Here is a 21,135-nt window from a genome sequence, read left to right on the forward strand (position 1 = left end):
CTTCCGGGGTCCGTATCCCTCTATTCCCATCCTATTCATGTATTTGTCAAGATGCCCCTTAAACTTCACTATCGTCCCTGCTTCTACCACCTCCTCCGGCAGCGAGTTCCAGGCACCCACTACCCTCTGTGTAAAACACTTACCTCGGACATCTTGTCCAAACCTTGCCCCTCACACCTTAAACCTATGCCCCCTAGTAATTGACCCTTCTACCCTGGGAAATAGTCTCTGACTATCCACTCTGTTTATGCCCCTCATAATTTTGTAGACCTCTATCAGGTCGCCCCTCAACCTCCTTCATTCCAGTGAGAACAAACCAAGTTTATTCAACCTCTCCTCATAGCTAATGCCCTCCATACCGGGCAACATTCTGGTAAATCTCTTCTGCACCCTCTCTAAAGCCTCCACATCCTTCTGGTAGTGTGGCGACCAGAATTGAACACTGTACTCCAAATGTGGCCCAACTAAGATTCTATACAGCTGCAACATGACTTGCCAATTTTTATACTCAATGCCCCAGCCAATGAAGGCAAGCATGTCGTATGCCTTCTTGACTACCTTCTCCATCTGTGTTTCCCCTTTCAGTGACCTGTGGACCTGTACACCAAGATCGCTCTGACTGTCCATACTCTTGAGGGTTCTACCATTCACTGTATATTTCTTAATCTAGGACAAACGTTCGGCACAACATCGTGGGCCGAAGGTCCTGTTCTGTGCTATATTTTTCCATGTTTTCTCTTCCCTACCTGTATTAGACCTTCCAAAATGCATTACCTCACATTTGTCCGGATTAAACTCCATCTGCCATCTCACCGCCCAAGCCTCCAAACGATCTAAATCCTGCTGTATCCTTTGACAATCCTCATCGCTATCCGCAATTCCACCAACCTTTGTGTCGTCCACAAACTTACTAATCAGACCAGTTACATTTTCCTCCAGATCATTTTTATATACTATGAACAGCAAAGGTCCCAGCACTGATCCCTGCGGAACAGTCCCGAACAAGGGGGCACTGTTTTAAAACTAGGGTTGCCCTTAGAGGACAGTAAGTTGGCAGGTAGTACAAAAATTGGTGGGGTGGTAAATAGTGAGGAGGATAGCCTTAGATTACAGGAGGATATAGATGGGCTGGTCAGATGGGCTGATCAGTGGCAAATGGAATTCAATCCAGATAACTGTGAGGTGAGGCAGGACAAACAAGGCAAGAGAGTACATGGTAAACGACAGGACCCTGGGAAGCACCGAGGATCAGAGGGATGTTGGTGTGCATATACACCAGTCCCTTAAGGTAGCAGAGCAGGAGGATACCGTAATTAAGAAGACAAATGGTTTATATGCCTTTATTAGCTAAGACATAGAGTTTAAGAGCAGAGAGGCTATGCTAGAACTGTATAAAATGCTGATTAGGCTAAAGTATTGTGTGCAGTTCTGGAATCCACATTATAGGAAGAATGTGACAGCACTGGAAAGGGTGCAGAGGAGATTTACCAGGATGTTGCCTGGGTTCAAGAGTGTTAGTTATGAAGAGAGATTGGATAGACTGGCGCTGTTTTCCTTGTAGCAGAGGAGACTGAGGGCGACATGATTGAGGTGTATAAAATTATAAGGGGCATAGATAGAGTAGACAGGAAGAAACCTTTCCCCTTGGTGGAGGGGTCAATGTCCAGGGGACATAGATTTAAGGCATAGGGCAGAAGGTTTAGAGGGGATTTAATGAAAAACCTTTTCACCCAGAGGGTGGTGGGAGTCTGGAACTCACGGTCTGAAAGGGTGGTGGAGGCAGAGATCCTCATAACATTTAAGAAGTATTTAGATATGCCCTGGCAATGTCACAGCATAAAAGGCTATGGGCCAAGTGCTGGGAAATTAGATTCGAAAAGTTAGGTGGTTGTTTTTGTAGTGCAGACACAATGAGCAGGGGTTGTTTAGCACAGGGCTAAATCGCTGGCTTTCAAAGCAGGCCAGCAGCACGGTTCAATTCCCGTAACAGCCTCCCCGAACAGGCGCTGGAATGTGGCGACTAGGGGCTTTTCACAGTAACTTCATTTGAAGCCTACTTGTGACAATAAGCGATGTTCATTTTCATTTTCATGAGCTGTAGGCCTCTGTGGCAGAGATGAGGGCAATTTTCTGTCAAAAGGTAGAGCAACTTTGGAAATCTCTGCCTCACAAGGCAGTGGAAGCAGGACAACTGAATATTTTTAAGGCGGAGGTAGAGAGTTCCTTGTTGGGCAAGGGAATCAAAGGTTATCAGGGGTAGCTAGCAATTTGGAACTCAATGCAAACAGACCATCCATGATCTTAGCGAATGGCAGAGAAAGCTCAAAGGCCGAATGGCCTACTTCCGCTCCTATTTCACATGTTCGTTTATTTGTATCCTTACCTGGTCTGGCCTATATATGACTCAAAACTCTCGACAATGTGGTTGACTCTTAACTGCCCTCTGAACTAACACACTGGTTAGCACTGTTAGCACCGTGTATAGCACTGCTTCCCAGCTCCAGGGTCCCAGGTTCGATTCCCGGCTGAGGTCACTGTCTGTTCGGAATCTGCACGTTCTCCCCGTGTCTGCGTGGGTTTCATGCTAAATTGCCCTTAATGTTGAGAAATGTTGGGTGGGGTTACGGGGATAGGGTGGAGGTGTGGGCTTAAGTAGGATGCTCTTTCTAAGGGCCGGTGCAGACTCGATGGGCCAAATGACCTCCTTCTGCCTGTAAACTCTATGTAAGTCTATGTAAATGGCCGAACAAGCCAGTCAGTTCAAGGGCAATAAGGGTGGGCAACAAATGCTGACCTTGTCAGTGATGCCTGCTAACCATGACAGAACAAAGAAAACAATTAACTTAAAACAAGACAGAGATCAGGGGCGTCATTCTCCGACCCCCCCAGCGGGTCGGAGAATGGCCGTTGGCCGCCGTGAATCCCGCCCCCGCCGGTTGCCGAAGTCTCCGGCACCGGATATTCGGCGGGGGCGGGAATCGCGCCGCGCCGGTTGGCGGGCCCCCCCGCTCGATTCTCCGGCCCGGATGGGCCGAAGTCCCGCCGATAAATTGCCTGTCCCGCCGGCGTAAATTAGAGTACCTATTTACCGGCGGGACAAGGCGGCGTGGGCGGGCTCCGGGGTCCTGGTGGGAGCGCGGGGCAATCTGACCCCGGGGGGTGCCCCCACGGTGGCCTGGCCCGCGATCGGGGCCCACCGATCCGCGGGCGGGCCTGTGCCGTGGGGGCACTCTTTCCCTTCCGCCTCCGCAAAGGTCTCCACCATGGCGGAGGTGGAAGAGACTCTCCCCACTGCGCATGCGCGGGAAACTGTCAGCGGCCGCTGACGCTCCCGCGCATGCGCCGCCCCGACATGTCATTTCCGCGCCAGCTGGCGGGGCAACAAAGGCCGTTTCCGCCAGCTGGCGGGGCGGAAATCCCTCCGGCGCCGGCCTAGCCCCTCAATGTTGGGGCTCGGGCGGAGCATTCCGCACCTTTGGAGCGGCGCGATGCCCGTCTGATTGGCGCCGTTTTGGGCGCCAGTCGGCGGACATCGCGCCGTTTGGGGAGAATTTCGCCCCAGGTCTGAAGCTCCATGTACTCCATGTAAGGGCAGCACAGTAGCACAGTGGTTAGTACAGTTACTTCACAGCTCCAGAGTCCCAGGTTTGATTCCCGGCTTGGGTCACTGTCTGTGCGGAGTCTGCATGTTCTCCCCGTGTCTGTATGGGTTTCCTCCGGTTTCCTCCCACAGTCCAAAGACGTGCAGGTTAGGTGGATTGGCGATAATAAATTGCCCTTAGTGTCCAAAAAAAAGGTTAGCTGGGGTTACTGGGTCTTGGGGATAAGGGGGAGGTGTGGGCTTATGTTGGGTGCTCTTTCTAAGAGGTGGTGCAGACTCGATGGGCTGAATGGGCTCCTTTTGCACTGAAAATTCTATGAAATACCCACTAAAGGTTGGAGGGCTAATATCACACCACCAAGCTGCTCCTGATGTACTCAGTGTTACGTATTGCTATTAAATAGTGGGCTGGATGTTGGAGAGGGATGTCCCAGATCTGGCCATGAGTTTTAATCTCGTTTCTCATTTCTGTCAAAAGATCACATTCATAGAATCATAGAATCCATACAGTTCAGAAGGAGGCCATTTGACCCATCAAATCATCACCGACCCTCTGAAAGAGCACTCTACCTTGGATCCTTCCCCCGCCCTATCCCGTAACCGAACTTACACATCTGTGGACAAAAAGGGACAATTTAGCAAGGCCAATCCACCTAACCTGCCCATCTTTGGACTGTGGTAGGAAACCCGAGCACCCAGAGGAAAACCACGCAGACACAGGAAGAACATGCAGACTCCACACAGACAGTCACCCAAGGCTGGAATTGAACACAAGGTCTCTGGCGCTGTGAGGCAGCAGTGCTAACCACTGTGCCATCGTGCCGCCCATTGTCTCGGTGGGGTGGAACATATTTTTATTGCGCTTCACAAGACATTGCCGTTGTGATGAATAGGCTGAATGGAACAGAGGGTCCTGGTCTCTGTCCATCATTGTCCGTATGTAAGATGGGGAACATTTTTTCACAGTGTGCTCAGGCCTCTGCCTAGCTCTGGAAATGGGAATTCCATGCAGCGAGTGGCAGGTTAAGTGTCATGATCCTCTTACCTGTGTTGTAGTATTTGGTGCAGTATCCCAGGTCTTTCTCATCATTCAGGATGAATTGTGGAAGTGTTAAACCCTCCGCTACTTGGACGGACTCTTTCTCCAGCCACTCGAATACCAAATCATTCATCGTGTATCCAACTAGAGAGAGAGGTCATTAAAATATTACACGCAATTATCCTGTAGAAAATGACCCAGTGAGTGGCAGAAATGCTTAATGGGAGATGTTGTATATTTTATATCTCGGAGCTATGCAGAGATGACACCAGATTATAAATGTGCCAGAACTTTATATGCACAGCGTTATATAATGCTTTAAAATGTCATCAGCATCCTTCCAGCTCAGCTTCTGGTAGATTCTGTGATGTCCGTTTACATTGCTTAGGCTGGCATACAGGCTTGACCAATCAAGTACAGTGAGCATAGATCAGTTCTCGGACTCACATATTAAAACACAGAACAAATGAACCATTGAACACTACAGGAGGGCTTGGATGGTCAGCACAATGAGGACTGAGATTCATGCAAAGGTATATCTAAGGTTTACTGGAACCCCGAGTACTCACAGCTTTCTAGTTGCATTGCACATGTTTGAACATCCATGGGGAAATTCTTCAGGTCCATGGGACATGAAAGGATTAACGTTAGCCTGTGGGCAATAGAAAAGATGGTACAGCATGATATGGTTTGGATTGTTTATAATTTAACATCACTGGTGATACCTCAATCAGACAGTTGTTGAGAATTCAACAAACAAGAGACTGAGCCACACTAGTGTCACAGGTCAAGGGTCAGGTGGCAAAATGTCAAGTTTCATTGGGTTTCTGTAAAGAATCTTGTAAAGATGCAGGAACATGTTTAAAAATAAATATCTTGTGTTCATTGCAAAAGAAAGCAGACCATTGCTCTTATGGAAAGAGTGCAACAAGGACTTATAAGCCAACTGAGAGTCAGATGGGACCTCGGTTTAAAGTCCCATCCAAAAGAAGCAGCTCCGACAGTGCAGCACTCCCTCAGTACTGACCCTCTGACAGTGCAGTTCTCCCCCAGTACTGATTCTGTGACAATGCAGCTCTCCCTCAGTACTTACCGTCTGACAGCGCAGGGCTCCCCAGTACTGACCCTCTGACAGTGCAGCGCTCCCCAAGTACTGACCCTCTGACAGCGCAGGGCTCCCTCAGTACTGACCCTCTGACAATGCAGCGCTCCCCCAGTACTGACCCTCTGACAGTGCAGCGCTCCCAAGTACTGACCCTCTGACAGTGCAGCACTCCCTCAGTACTGACCCTCTGACAGTGCAGCACTCCCTCAGTGCTGACCGTCTGACAGCACAGGGCTCCCTCAGTACTGACCCTCTGACAGAGCAGGGCTCCCTCAGTACTGAATCTCTAACAGTGCAGCACTCCCTCAGTACTGACCCTGTGACAGTGCAGCACTCCCTCAGTACACACCTTCTGACAGTGCAGCACTCCCTCAGTGCTGACCGTCTGACAGCACAGGGCTCCCTCAGTACTGACCCTCTGACAGTGCAGCACTCCCTCAGTACTGAATCTCTAACAGTGCAGCACTCCCTCAGTACTGACCCTCTGACAGTGCAGCACTCCCTCAGTACTGACCCTCTGACAATGCAGCGCTCCCTCAGTACTGACCCTGTGACAGTGCAGCACTCCCTCAGTACTGACCCTCTGACAGTGCAGCACTCCCTCAGTACTGACCCTCTGACAGTGCAGCACTCCCGCAGTACTGACCCTCTGACAGTGCTGCACTCCCTCAGTACTGACCCTGTGACAGTGCAGCACTCCCTCAGTACTGACCGTCTGACAGCACAGGGCTCCCTCAGTACTGACCCTCTGACAGTGCAGCACTCCTGCAGTACTGACCCTCTGACAGTGCTGCACTCCCTCAGTACTGACACGCTGATAGTTTGGCACTCTGCCAGTACCAATGTTGGAGAATCAGTGAGATTAATTGGTTTATTATCTGTAGTAGGACTGGATCCTGCATGACCTGCTGACTCAAATGAGAGTGTCCCAGAGTGAGGCACAGGGGACACAAAGCTGTTTTATGTCCACTTCTCAAACAGTTGATCCCACATTAAGTACAAACTGTCTCCTGATGAGCGGCTTACATCTGAAGATGTTAATTGGCATTTGTGAAAGGGAGAGGAGCAGATTGTGCACAGTGACACTTAACAGGCAATTAAAAGAAACCACCTTGCATCGATAAACCACTGCCAAAAATCAATAAATGGTATTGTGGTGGTATGTATTAGGGGTAATACGGTACCTGTGATGCCGAGAGGCTATTGGTAGACAGACACTGGGTCCTGATTGGATCTGCCGCCTGCTGGCTCCACCCAGTAAGGCGGAGTATAAGAACCTGGGTTCTCCCAGCAGCCGCATTCTGTAACTGAGCTGCTGGGGAATAAGTCTGCTTAATAAAGGCTTTGATTGACTTCATCTCTTCTCGTCTCGTGAGTAATTGATTGTGCTACAATTTATTAAGCAGACTTAAAAAGACTATGGAGCTCCGGATCGCCCCGGAGTGTCTGCGAATCAGCCCCCATGCAGCAAACTCAGCGGCCGTATTTAAACACTGGCTAGCGTGTTTTGAGGGATACCTCCGAACTGCCCCCGGCCGGATCACAGAAGACCAGAAAATGCAGGTCCTGCATTCCAGGCTGAGCCCGGAGATCTACACGCTCATCGAAGACGCGGAGGATTTCCCGACGGCGCTCACCATGCTGAAAGGAGTCTACATTCGGCCCTTAAAACAAGTCTACGCACGCCACCAACTCGCGATGAGACGGCAAATCCCCGGAGAATCGCTGGATGAGTTCTACAGCGTGCTGCTAATATTGGGAAGGAACTGCAACTGCCCATCTGTGAGCGCAAACGAACATACGGAGTTCCTAATCAGGGATGCTTTTGTGGCAGGTATGACCTCATCCCAAATCCGCCAGCGACTGCTGGAGAGAGACTCACTAGGGCTCACAGAGGCACGGGCCCTTGCGGCCTCCCTCAAGGTGGCCTCACAAAATGCCCGCACGGCCCCGACCGCGCGGAAGCCCCTTGGGCTCCGTGGACCCCCGCTGTGACCGACCCCGGCACCCCCCAAGGGTGGCCTGCGCGGCCAGAACACTAGACCACCCGGGGGGGGCCCCGCTGCTATTTTTGTGAGCAGTCGAAACACCCCTGGCAGCGCTGCCCAGCCCGCTCGGCCATCTGTAAAGGTTGCGGCAAGAAGGGGCACTATTTGGCGGTGTGCCAGTCCTGGGGGGTCGCCGCAATCTCTGGGGGAGAACGCTTACAGCAGACTCAACCCCCCCCAACGATCCATGTGAGGCCAACGGGCGCCGCCATTTTGGGTTCCGGACTCCACGCGGGGAGGATCTTGTGACCATCTTGTGACCCTCTCGACACGTGCGATCCATGGGCGCGGCCATTTTGTCCGCCCCCGACCATGTGCGATCCATGGACGCCGCCATCTTGGCTGATAGCCAAGGACCCCAGCATGGACGGCTCCACGGGGTCTGAAGAAAACGCCCCGATGCAGCAACCACGACTGGCTTCGGTGACCCTGGATCAGTCGCGGCCCCGGATGCTCCAAACGGCAACAACGACGGTGCTGGTTAACGGGTACGAAACGCCATGCCTGATCGATTCTGGGAGCACAGAAAGTTTTATCCATCCGGATACGGTAAGACGCTGTTTTCTTTCAATCTATCCGAGTACCCAAAAGATTTTCCTGGCAGCGGGATCCCATTCCGCAGAAATCAAAGGGTTCTGCATCGCGAACCTAACAGTGCAAGGGAGAGAGTTTAAGAATTATTGGCTTTATGTCCTCCCCCACCTCTGCGCTCCCACTGTCCTAGGGTTAGATTTCCAATATAACCTCCAGAGCCTAACGTTCCAATTCGGCGGCCCTATACCCCCACTCACTATCTGCAGCCTCGCGACCCTCAAGGTTGAACCGCCTTCCTTGTTTGCGAACCTCACCCGGGATTGCAAACCCGTTGCCGCTAGGTGCAGACGGTACAGCACCCAGGACCGAACATTTATCCGGTCTGAAGTCCAGCGGCTGCTGAAGGAAGGCATAATCCAGGCCAGCAATAGTCCCTGGAGAGCTCAGGTGGTAGTTGTAAAGACCGGGGAGAAGCAGAGGATGGTCGTAGACTACAGTCAAACCATCAATAGGTACACGCAGCTAGATGCATACCCCCTCCCCCGCATATCCGACATGGTCAATCGGATTGCACAATACAAGGTCTTTTCCACCGTGGACCTTAAGTCCGGATACCATCAGCTCCCCATCCGCCCGAGTTACCGCAAGTACACGGCCTTTGAGGCAGACGGGCGGCTCTACCACTTTTTAAGGGTCCCATTTGGCGTCACTAACGGAGTCTCGGTATTCCAACGGGAGATGAACCGAATGGTTGACCAGCACAGTTTGCGGGCCACGTTCCCATACCTCGACAATGTAACCATCTGCGGCCATGACCAGCAGGACCACGACGCCAACCTCTGCAAATTCCTCCAGACCGCTAACGCACTGAACCTCACCTATAACGAAGAAAAATGCGTGTTTAGCACGGACCGTCTAGCCATCCTTGGCTACGTGGTGCGTAATGGAGTGATAGGCCCCGACCCTGAACGCATGCGCCCCCTTATGGAATTCCCCCTCCCCCACTGCTCCAAAGCCCTGAAACGCTGCCTGGGCTTCTTCTCTTATTACGCCCAGTGGGTCCCCCACTACGCGGACAAGGCCCGCCCGTTAATTCAGTCCACTACCTTCCCCCGTCGACAGAGGCCCGCCAGGCCTTCAGCCGCATCAAAGCGGATATCGCAAAGGCCACGATGCACGCAATCGACGAGTCCCTCCCCTTCCAAGTCGAGAGCGACTCATCCGACGTAGCTCTGGCGGCCACTCTCAACCAAGCGGGCAGACCCGTGGCCTTTTTCTCACGCACCCTCCACGCTTCAGAAATCTGCCACTCCTCAGTGGAAAAGGAAGCCCAAGCCATAGTGGAAGCTGTGCGACATTGGAGGCATTACCTGGCCAGCAGGAAATTCACTCTCCTCACTGACCAATGGTCGGTAGCCTTTATGTTCGATAATGCACAGCGGGGCAAAATCAAGAACGACAAGATCTTGAGGTGGAGGATCGAGCTCTCCACCTATAACTATAACTATGAGATCTTGTACCGTCCCGGAAAGCTGAACGAGCCGTCCGATGCCCTATCCCGCGGCACATGTGCCAACGCACAAGTAGACTGCCTCCAAGCCCTCCACGAGGACCTCTGCCACCCGGGGGGGGTCACTCGGTTCTACCACTTTGTGAAGACCCGCAACCTCCCCAACTCTGTTGAGGAGGCCCGAACAGCCATCAGGAACTGCCAAATCTGCAGAGTGCAAGCCGCACTTTTTCAGGCCAGATAGAGCGCACCTGATAAAGGCTTCCCGACCCTTTGAGCGCCTCAGTCTGGAATTCAAAGGCCCCCTCCCCTCCACCGATCGCAACACGTACTTCCTAAACATGGTGGACGAATACTCCCGTTTCCCTTTGCCATCCCCTGTCCCGACATGACCGCGGCCATGGTCATTAAAGCCCTCTGCACCATCTTTACACTGTTCGGTTTCCCCGCATACATCCATAGCGATAGGCGGTCCTCCTTCATGAGCGCCGAACTGCGTCAATTCCTGCTCAGCAAAGGCATTGCCTCGAGCAGGACGACCAGTTACAACCCCCGGGGGAACGGTCAGGTAGAGGGGGAGAACGGTACGGTCTGGAAGACCGTCCTACTGGCCCTACGGTCCAGAAGTCTCCCAGTTTCCCGTGGGCAGGAAGTCCTCCCGGATGCCCTCCACTCCATCCGGTCGCTGCTGTGTACCACAACTAATCAAACGCCTCACGAGCGCCGCCTTGTCTTCCCTAGGAAGTCCTCCTCCGGAACGTCATTTCTGACCTGGCTGGCAGCCCCAGGACCCATCTTGCTCCGAAAGCATGTGCGGGCGCACAAATCGGACCCGTTGGTCGAGAGGGTTCATCTTCTCCATGCAAACCCCCAATACGCCTACGTGGCATACCCCGATGGCCGACAGGACACGGTCTCCCTGCGGGGCCTGGCGCCCGCCGGAACCACCCCCCCCACCCAACACCGATCACCCCCTCCCTCCCGCAGGCGCACCCCAAGGCCGCTCCCGTGCCCGCCCAGGAGTAGTGAAACAGGAACAAACAGCGCAACGCTCCCAGAGACGACAGTGCCCGAGCCAGCACCTGCACCACCACCGGGGCTGAGACGATCCAACAAGGATGACCAGGGCACCCACTCAACTCGTGGAATCCGCGTGACAAAGCAAAACCTGTAAATAATTCAATAGCCCAGTAAAGCGGCAGTGTAAATAGTTCACCGTTGAGATCGATGCACAACACTGTGTTGAGATAATTCCAGTACCAGCTTTGTAAACCCCTACCACCATGTGACCCACCACCCCGCCGGGTTCTTTTTTAACAAGGGGTGAATGTGGTGGTATGTATTAGGGGTAGTACGGTACCTGTGATGCCGAGAGGCTATTGGTAGACAGACACTGGGTCCTGATTGGATCTGCTGCCTGCTGGCTCCACCCAGTAAGGCGGAGTATAAGAACCCGGGTTCTCCCAGCAGCGCATTCTGTAACTGAGCTGCTGGGGAACAAGTCTGCTGAATAAAGCCTTTGATTGACTTCATCTCTTCTCGTCTTGTGACTAATTGATTGTGCTACAGGTATATTTTGCTGATTGATGTCAGAGAGGCAGCACTCAGTGTTATTGATGGATGGAAGCTTCTAGTTACCTGAAGTTTAAGCTAAACATTAATATCTCTGAGCTGTGCACACTGTTAGATATTAATCTTCCACTGCAAGGAAAACATTAAATAATGTAGCTGTAATAATTAAAAAGATAATGTATGTCCTAATCCATAGTCTTATGGAACCAATGTTCTAACAACTCCATTTGCAGGAAGATTAGTTTTGAAAAACTGGGACTTGCATTTATATTTTCATGTTTCCCAAGAATATTGTAATATGTTTCTTACATTATGATATTTCACACTCCAGAGAATGAAAATTACATCAGGAATTACAAACACCCCAAAATCATGAATGGCCAGTGCCCTAACAGATGGTTCGCAACTAAGGCACCTGGAAGACTCCATTGCCTTAGAGTGCAATTAACAAGAAGGGATTTCTATTCACTATTTTGGAGCTAGGGAATTAGTTTAATATCTGGAGGACAGGATCTTTGGTAATGCAGCAGACATGTAATCACACATTCCCAGGATAGTTACAGCACAAGGCAAGATACAGAGCAAAGCTCTCTCTACATTGTCCCCATCAAACACTCGCAGGGTCAGGTACAGCACGGAGTTAGATACAGAGTAAAGCTCCCTCTAAACTGTCCCCATCAAACACCCCCAGGACAGGTACAGCACGGAGTTAGATACAGAGTAAAGCTCCCTCTATACTGTCCCCATCAAACACTCCCAGGACAGGTACAGCATCCCGGAGTTAGGTACAGAGTAAAGCTCCCTCTACACTGTCCCCATCAAACACTCCCAGGACAGGTACAGCACAGAGTTAGATACAGAGCAAAGCTCCCTCTACACTGTCCCCATCAAACACTCGCAGGGACAGATACAGCATGGAGTTAGATACAGAGTAAAGCTCCCTCTACACTGTCCCCATCAAACACTCCCAGGCCAATCACAGCATTGTCTTGGATACAGAGTAATGCTCTCTCTACACTGTCCCCGTCAAACACTCCCAGGACAGGTACAGCATGGGGTTAGATACAGATTCATATTCCCTCTGTATTGTTCCCATCAAACACATCCAGGACAGTTCCAGCACAGGATTAGAAACAATGTAAATCTCTGTCTATATTGTCCCCATCAAACACTGCAGGAAATATACAGCATGGGGTTCGATACTGAGTAAAGCTCTCTCTACACTGCCCTCATCAAACACTCCCAGGACAGGTATAGCACAGCGTTAGATACAGAATAAACCTCCCTTTACACTGTCCCATCAGACACTCCCAGATCAGGGAAAGCACAGCGTTAGATACAGAATCATGTTCCCTCTCACTGTTACAATTTCTCTGTATTTTTTCTGCTTCTTGAGTAGTTTCTGGAACCCACCTCGTCATTCACCTGAGGAAGGAGCAGTGCTCCGAAAGCTAGTGATTCGAAACAAACCTGTTGGATTTAACCTGGTGTTGTGAACTTCTTACAGTGCTCACCCCAGTCCAACGCCAGCATCTCCACATCAAGTCTGCTTGAATGCAGGACTGACAACAATGCCCCATTCCACCACGCCGAGGACAAGGAGGCAGGTCACACTAGTCAGAACAGAGATCAAACTTGATGATCCATAATAGCTGACCGGCCAACTGAGCCAACCAGTCCCCAAGAGTATGATTTACCATGGCAACATCCACTTTTACAGCATGTTGTAGTCAGAAGCTGTGGATAGTGATGGCAGAGTCTCCAATATTTTTCCATCATTAGCTGACATTGTGTGTGTTGCAAAGATATGGGGCGGAATTCTCCACCCCCCCCCCCCCCCCCAACGCCGGGTGGGAGAATCGCCCGACGCCGCACGAGTCCCGCCATGCCGTCCCGACGCCCGCATGCGATTCTACCCCCCCCCCGCCACAAACCGGCGCGGCGCGAATCACGGCTGGCCGCTGGGAGAATCGCCGCTTGCCGTTGTTAATGGGCGAGCGGCGATTCTCTGGCCCGGATGGGCTGAGCGGCCTGCCCAACACGACAGGTTCCCGCCGGCGGGAACAGTGCAGGAACGCTGGGGGGCGCGGCCTTTGGGGGGGGCGAAGGGGGTTCCTGTACTGGCGGGGGGGCTCAAAAGGGGTCTGGCCCGCGATCGGTGCCCACCGATCGACGGGCCGGCCTCTCTGAAGGAGGACCTCATTTACGCGCCGCCGGTCGCGTCATTTACGCAGCGCCGCTTTTACGCGGCGCCAAGGCCCGGCGCGCGTAAATGACGCGGCGCCGCTCCAAGCCCCCCGGGGGCGGGAGAATAGTGGGCTGGGAATGACCTCTGATGCCGGAGTGAAACATTCCGATTTTCACTCCGGCGTCGGGACTTAGTCTCCCGATGGGAGAATTGCGCCCATGCATGTTGCTTCTTGACCTATGCGTTATGCACCTTCCATCAAGTCCTCTAGTGGGATGTGAACCTGGAACTACTGGCTCAGAGACAGGAAGACTGCCCACTGCACCACCCAATCTCCTCCTCCTTTAGAGCAGCATGTGGCACAGTGGCTAGCACTGCTGCCTCACAGCTCCAGGGATCTGAGTTCAATTCCGGCCTCGGGTCACTGTCTGTGTGGAGTTTGCACTTTCTTCCCATATCTGCAGGGGGTTTCCTCCGAGTTCTCTGCCTCCCACGGTCCAAAGATGTGCAGGTTAGGTGGATTGGCCATAATAAACTACCCCTTCATCTCCAAACGATTAGGTAGGGTTACTGGGATACGGGGATAGGGTGGAGGCATGGACTGAAGTAGGGTGCTCTTTCCAATGGCCGATGCGGACTTGATGGGCTGAATGGCCTCCTTCTGCACTGTAAATTCTATGATTCACTGTACTTAATCTGTAAAATCTTTTATGGTTTTGAGAAACTCCATTAAATTGAACGCCGGACTTCTCTACGGTAAGAATATTCCCAATTCTCCAAAGTCTCCCCTCTAATTGTCTAGATGTGACATGGTGGCACAGTGGTTAGTACTGCTGCCTCACAGGGCCACAACCTGGGTTGGATTCTAACCTTGGGTGACTGTCTGTGTGGAGTTTGCAAGTTCTCCCCGTGTCTGCATGGATTTCCTTTGGGTGCTCCGGTTTTCTCCCACAGTCCAAAGATGTGCAGGTTAGGTGGATTGGCCTTGATAAGTTGTCCCTTAATGTCCAATGGCTAGGTGGGGTTATGGGTTTACAGGAATAGGGGCGGGATTCTCCGACCCCCCGTCGGGTCGGAGAATCGCTGGGGGCTGGCGTGAATCCCAGCGAGCCCATCCCGCGATGGGCCGAAGTCCCGCTGCTGGAATGCCTGTCCCGCTGGCGAGGATCAAATCACCTCACTTCCCGACGGGACTAGGCATCCTGGGGGAGCCGCGGGGTGATCTGGCCCCCGGGGGGTGCACCCACGGTGGCCTGGCCCGCGAACGGGGCCCACCGATCGGCGGGCGGGCCTGTGCCGTGGGTGCACTCTTTTCCCTCCGCCTCGGCCACAGTCTTCACCATGGCCGACGTGGAAGAGACCCCCCCCCTGCGCATGCGCGGAGATGACATCAGCAGCCACTGGCGCTCCCACGCATGCGCGGACTTCCGCTGCCCAGCGAAGTCCTTTCGGCCCCGGTTGGCCTTTCCCGCCGGCTGGCGGCGCGGGGCTAGCCCCTCAAGGTGAGGGCTTGGCCCCTAGGCACCTTTGGGGCGGCCCGACGCCGGAGTGGTTCACGCCACTCCATCCCACCGGGACCCCCCGCCCCGTGGTAGGGGAGAATCCCGCCCTAGGTGAGTGAATGGGTCTCAGCCGGGTGCTTTTTCGGAGGGTCGGTGTAGACTCAAGGGGCCGAATGGCTACTTCTGCACTCAAGGGATTATGTAATTCTAAAATTCTGTAATTCTACTTACTGATTATTATTGATAACAACAGCTCATTATTCAGTGACGGTTAACACTGCTCCGAATAGGTCCTGCTGGTAATTCCCGGTGTCACCCCTCACCTGATGCTGTACAATACATTCCCGTTTTTAAAGATCCGCAGGAGTTTGTTGTCAGTCGTCACCTCGTGGAAGTTGGCTCCTTTCTCATTGGCGAAAAACAGGTCGGGTTTCCAGATGGAATCCAACATGGAGGGGTCGAGGTCGAGGGAGTCGTCTGGGTATTCACTGTAGGCCAGTCGAGGGTCATTCCACTGTTGCCGTAAGAAGACATTGAGTCTGTAATCCTTTGGAAAAATAACAGGCCGTCATATCAGCTGATTAAAGTGGATAGATGGTGTGAGGCGCTAACAAGTCTCTATTACATAATTGTCACATTTTTAACAAAACATGCCATTTTGCCCAACACCATGTGCTAGTTTTGTCCACATGATTCTCCTCCCAGCTTAACTCAACTCACTCTGTCAGCACAGCCTTCCATTGCTTCCTCCCTCATTTGTTTTTCCAGCTTCCCCTTCAATGAAATAAAAACCGAAAATGCTGGAAAACTCATCAGGTCTGGCTCACCCTGTGGATAACACTTCAAACCCAGTACAACTCTCCTTCAAAACTGAACGTGGCCCCTTAACTCACACCACATGGAAAAGAAACAGGAATGAATACAGTTATCTTCCTCCCCTCATCTGGGTCAGCTCCACTCTCCAATAACCCGCCTGAGAGTGAGTCTTAAAGTTCCCACTCTGAGTGAGAAAGTTCCGGGTTTAGATAGCGCTCTGGGGAGTGGAGACCAGAGTTCGGGCTTGACATCCAGTGGAGATTTTCTCATTTGGGGGCTGTGGGTGACCTCCTTCATGGTACGGGATGGACGAGGCTGTGTAGGGTTAGCTTTCCCATCGCCGGCCGTAGAGATCACTAATGAGGGGGTTTTCGTGTCGTGACGTATGGATCCTCCAGTCCATCACATTGGCCCATAACTTTCAACCAACGATGGCCCACTGGAATTACAAGATTCTAACGGGCATTTTCCTGCTTTTGAAAACTCCAATGGCCGGAGCTGATAGCGGGGAGGAGGGGGGGGGGCGGGGTTGTGGGTAGAGCGTTGGATGTCGGGGGTTTGGACGGGGGTGGGGGGAAGAAGATGGGTGGGGCTCTTTGGATTTTGGGAGGGTTAGGGGGATATCGGAGTTCATGGTTGGTGTGTGGCTGGATTGGAGGTTGGGGTCGGAGGTCAGGGGAAATGGGGGGCAGTCGGATGTCTGAGGGGTAAGATTCGACATCTGGCTGTGGGGATTCAGGGAAGGGTCTGGCTAGTCCAGCTGCATCGAGTTGGGGGAGTCAGGTCATGGGGCAGGGGGGTGGCCGGGCCAGTCAGGTTGGGTCGGTGGGGTCCAGCCATGGGAGGCAGGGGACAGGTTAGGGGTCGGGAATACGGTGGGGGTGTGTGATTATTTTGGGGGGGTGGGTTGCTCCTGGGTAGTGGGGGTTGGGTTTGTGGGGGAATCCCTTGCAGATCAGTCTGGGTATTTAATATAGTTACGCAAAAGTGGTGTTATTTCTTCCAAATCTTTCAGAATAACTATTGGATAAAACTGGAAGAACCATTTGAAGTTAATGATTTAAATCCATTTATTAAAAGTTCATTCATGTGTGTGGGCTGAAGGGGGGGTTCTGAGATGAGACCCCTTAAAACCGGATAGCTAGGATAATACTAGAATAGCTCTACAAACTAGTTTATTGAGGATTAAAAATAATTTTATAAAGTATATCCAGTAATCATTATTAACCACTAAACATGAATTGCTAGAACATAGCAGTAAAAGGCACTTAAACTCTTGCTAATAGTAGTGGCTGCAATGTATGATAGGAATTAAGCTAGCTAACTTGACCACATTCCTAAGACAGATAGAATCGGACTGAAATAATGTGGTCAGCAATAATACAACCAACTCAATAAGCAGTTCTTATCAGTAGCTCCAGCATCCTGCGTTCAGACAGACAATGGTATGGGCAGGAACCACACTGAGATAAGGGAAATGGGAGTAGGGGGGAGCAAGAGACATTGAATGCGAGGGTCTTGAAAAACAACAGATGGCCAGGGAACAGGATGCGGCTAAATCATGAGCTAATCACGCAGTCACCATGCTTCCTCAAGTAAAATTCATTGGTCAAGGCAAAATCTACAGCTGCAAGATTTGGATCGAGTCCAACTGGGTTGGGCTACTGATTTTTGGAAATTGTATAACTGTTGAATCTGAAGTAATGTAAAGCAGAGTGTTATTGGCATTTATCCAAATCTCTCTCCCTTGTACATTGGCCAAGCTTGGAAAATAAAGCCATTTTAACCAGAGTTGCTGTCTCTGTGGATCTTTGTGTTTAGCTGAGCCATAACTAAGCGGGAAGGTCACCATCTAAAAGCCAGCTCAATATTCAGTCACTGAAAATGCTCCTAGATGGGCATTGCTGGCTGGGCTTGTATTTATTGTCCATCCCTGAGGGCATTTAAGAGTCAGTCACATTGCGGTGGTTGTGGAGCCTCATGTAGGCCGGACCAAGTAAGGACAGCAGACTTCCTTCCCTAAAGGACATTAGTGAACTAGCTGGGTTTTTATGACATTCGTTTCATGGTATTTTAATTCTATTAGACTTATAGTTCAAGATTCTATTTTATGTTTTGTTATTCACATTGAACCATCTGCGGTGGTGGGTTTTGAACTCAGGTTCCCAGAGCATTACCCTGGGTCTTTGGATTACTAGTCCAGTGACAATACCATTACGCCAGCGCCTCGCTTCTGTCAGATGGTTCCCACCGCAACGCAATTATCCAGGGAAGTTAGTGCTTCTAGGCAATTGCCGGGTAAACCCTTACCTGGGACCGTCTGAAAGGGATTCCCCAGCGCATCTTCATGGTATCCCCCAAATCCGTCACTGGGGAGACAGGAGGTTACAGAGCACTCTTTTACAAAGGAAGGCTGAGAAGCAATGAATCTGTGTGAGTTCTTCAGTGAGTTTTCAGTATTCCTCCCCTTCTCACTGTGTGCCTCGCAACAATATGGTGATGACCATGAAACCATTGTCAATTGTCATAAATACCCATCTGGCTCACTAATGTCCTTTAGGGAAGGAAATCTTCAGTCCTTACCTCGTCTGGCCACATGTGACTCCAGACCCACGCGGCAATGCGGTTGACTCTTAACTGCCCCGCTGAAATGGCCTGGCATGCCATTCAGTGCTGCCTAAGGAGCCGTGGTGAGTTCCTGCAGTGCCCCTTGTAGATAGTACAGATGGCTGCTACCATGCGCGAGTAGTGGAGTCAGTGGATGTTGAAGATGGTGAGGATGAGGTGCCAAACGAGTGGGTTGTTTTTATTGGATGGTGTCGAGTTTCTTGAGTGTTGTTGGAGCGGCACTCATCCAGGCAAGTGGGTGCATTCCATCACACTTCTTTGTCTGTGGTGGGCAGGCTTTGGGGAGTCAGGAGGTGAGTTATTGTACGCAGGATTCCGAGCCTCTGACCTGTTCTTCTAACCACAGTATTTAGATGGCTAGTGCAATTCAGTTTCTGGTAACCACCAAGATATTAATAGTGGGGGAATTCAGTTAATAGTATTACCATTGAATATCAAGGGGAGATGGTTGGATTCTCTCTTGATGAAGATGGCCATTACCTGGCATTTGGGTGGCAGGAATGTTACTTGTCACTTATCCACCCAAGCATGAATATTGACCAGGTCTTTTTGCTTTTGGACATGAACATGGGTGCTCTTTCCAAGACCGACGCAGACTCGATGGGCTGAATGGCCTCTTTCTGCACTGTAAATTGTATGATTCTATGACTACTTCAGTATTTGAAGAGTTGTGAATGGTGCTGAACATTGTGCAGTCATTAACGAACATTCCTACTTCTGACCTTATGATGGAAGGAAGGTCATTGATGAAGCAGCTGAAGGTGATTTGGCCTAGGACACTTCCCTGAGGAACTCTTGCAGTGATGTCCTGGAGCTGAGATGATTGACCTCCAACCACCACAAACTTCTGTGCCAGGTATGACATCAATTCCGCACCCCCCACCTTCCCCCACCGCACCCACACCCCAATTCCCATTGACTCCAGTTTTACTCGGGCCTCTTGATGCCATACTCTGTCAAATGCTGCCTTGATGTCAAGGACAGTCACTGTCACCTCATCTCTGGATTCAGATTTTTTGTTCATGTTTGAACAAAAAAGCTGATAAGAGGTTAGGAGCTGAGTGACCCTGGCAGAACCTAAACTGAGCGTCCGCGAGCAGGTTATTGCTGAGTACGTGCCGCTTGATTGCACCGTTGATGACCCCTTCTATAACTTTACTGAAGATTGAGAGTAAACCGATAGGGTGGTAATTGGTCCGGTTGGATTTGTCCTGTATTTTGTGGACACGACAGACCTGGGCAATTTTCCACATTGCCAGGTAGATGCCAGTGTTGCCATTGTACTGGAACAGCTTGGCTAGGGGTGTGACAAGTTCTGGAGCAAAGTCTTCAATATTATTGCCTGAATATTGTCAGGGCCCATAGCATTTGCAATATCCAGTGCTGTCAGCCGTTTCTTGATATCATGTGGAGTAAATTGAATTGGCTGAAGGCTGACATCTGTCAGTCGGCTGGGGACCTCTGGTGAAGACCGAGATAGATCATCCACCTGGCACTTCTAGCTGAAGAGTTTTAGCGAATGGTTCAGCCTTATCATTTGCACTGATGTGCTGTGCTCCTTCATCAATGAGAATGGGGATATTTGTGGAGCCTCATCCTCCAGTGAGTTGTTTAACTGTCCACTGCCATTCTCAACTGAATGTGGCAGGACTGCAGAGCTCAGATCTGACTATTACTTGCTGCTTCTGTGTTTGGCAAGTAGCCTTGTGTTATAACTTCATCAGTTTGACACCTCATTTTTCGGTATGCCTGGTGTTGCTCCTGACCTGCCCTCCTGCACTCTTCATTGAACCAGGGGTGATCCCTGATAGAGAGGCAGATATCATAGAATTTACAGTGCAGGAGGCCATTCGGCCCATCGAGTCTGCACCAGCCCTTGGAAAGAGCACCCTATTCAAGCCCACACCTCCACCCTATCCCCATAACTCAGTAGCCCCACCTAACCTTTTTTTGGACACTAAGGGCAATTTAGCATGGCCAATCCACCTAACCTGCACATCTTTGGACTGTGGGAGAAATCTGGAGCACCCGGCGGAAACCCACGCAGGCGCAGGGATTACGTGCAGACTCCGTACAGACAGTGACCCAAGCCGGGCTGTGAAGCACCAGTGTCGAGTAAACATTTTGGGCTCTTGTCATTTTGGTACTGAAGTAAATGTAGGGTGGTCCATTCAATTTTATTACTCGTGACTTTTCTGTAGCCATTTTCAGGCATTTCATAGAATTTCGGAGGAGAGTTATGAGTGAAGCATATTGGTGTGGGTATGTAGTCACATATAGGCAGCCCGAGGTTCAGCTCACTTAGTTTCAAAATTGAGTGGGTCATTCAAACACATTGCGGGGGGGGTGATTTTCCAGTCCCGTTACACCGCAGCGCAAATCCCTTTATGCCTGGAAACTCCTGCGAGAGGGCTATAACAGGATTTGCGCCCAGGACATCTTGGCCATTTCTTGGGAAAATTCTGCCCAAAGGCAATACCCATCCTGAACTCTCAAAACGACAGCGCAGGTCATCTGAAGCAGCAGACCCCTTTGTTCGGAAAAAAGAATTCTGAACTTGTGGAAGTTACATGAAGAGAAATTATTTTGGTT

At 51.1% G+C, this 21,135-nt stretch overlaps 1 protein-coding gene across 1 annotated transcript in view; it reads right to left on the reverse strand.

Annotated features, from left to right (window-relative positions):
- The window catches only part of LOC140420874 (glycine receptor subunit alpha-4-like), a 164,110-nt gene that overhangs the window by 35,966 nt on the left and 107,009 nt on the right, over window positions 1-21,135 (reverse strand). Inside the window, exons 4-6 of the mRNA XM_072504973.1 lie at window positions 15,423-15,646; window positions 5,210-5,292; window positions 4,647-4,784 (exon numbers count right to left, since the gene is read on the reverse strand). Coding sequence (XP_072361074.1) covers window positions 4,647-4,784; window positions 5,210-5,292; window positions 15,423-15,646 — 445 coding nt within the window. The remainder of the gene's footprint in view (window positions 1-4,646; window positions 4,785-5,209; window positions 5,293-15,422; window positions 15,647-21,135) is intronic.

The sequence above is a fragment of the Scyliorhinus torazame genome, chromosome 5 (assembly GCF_047496885.1).
Source record: "Scyliorhinus torazame isolate Kashiwa2021f chromosome 5, sScyTor2.1, whole genome shotgun sequence".
Classification (NCBI taxonomy): Eukaryota; Metazoa; Chordata; class Chondrichthyes; order Carcharhiniformes; family Scyliorhinidae; genus Scyliorhinus; species Scyliorhinus torazame.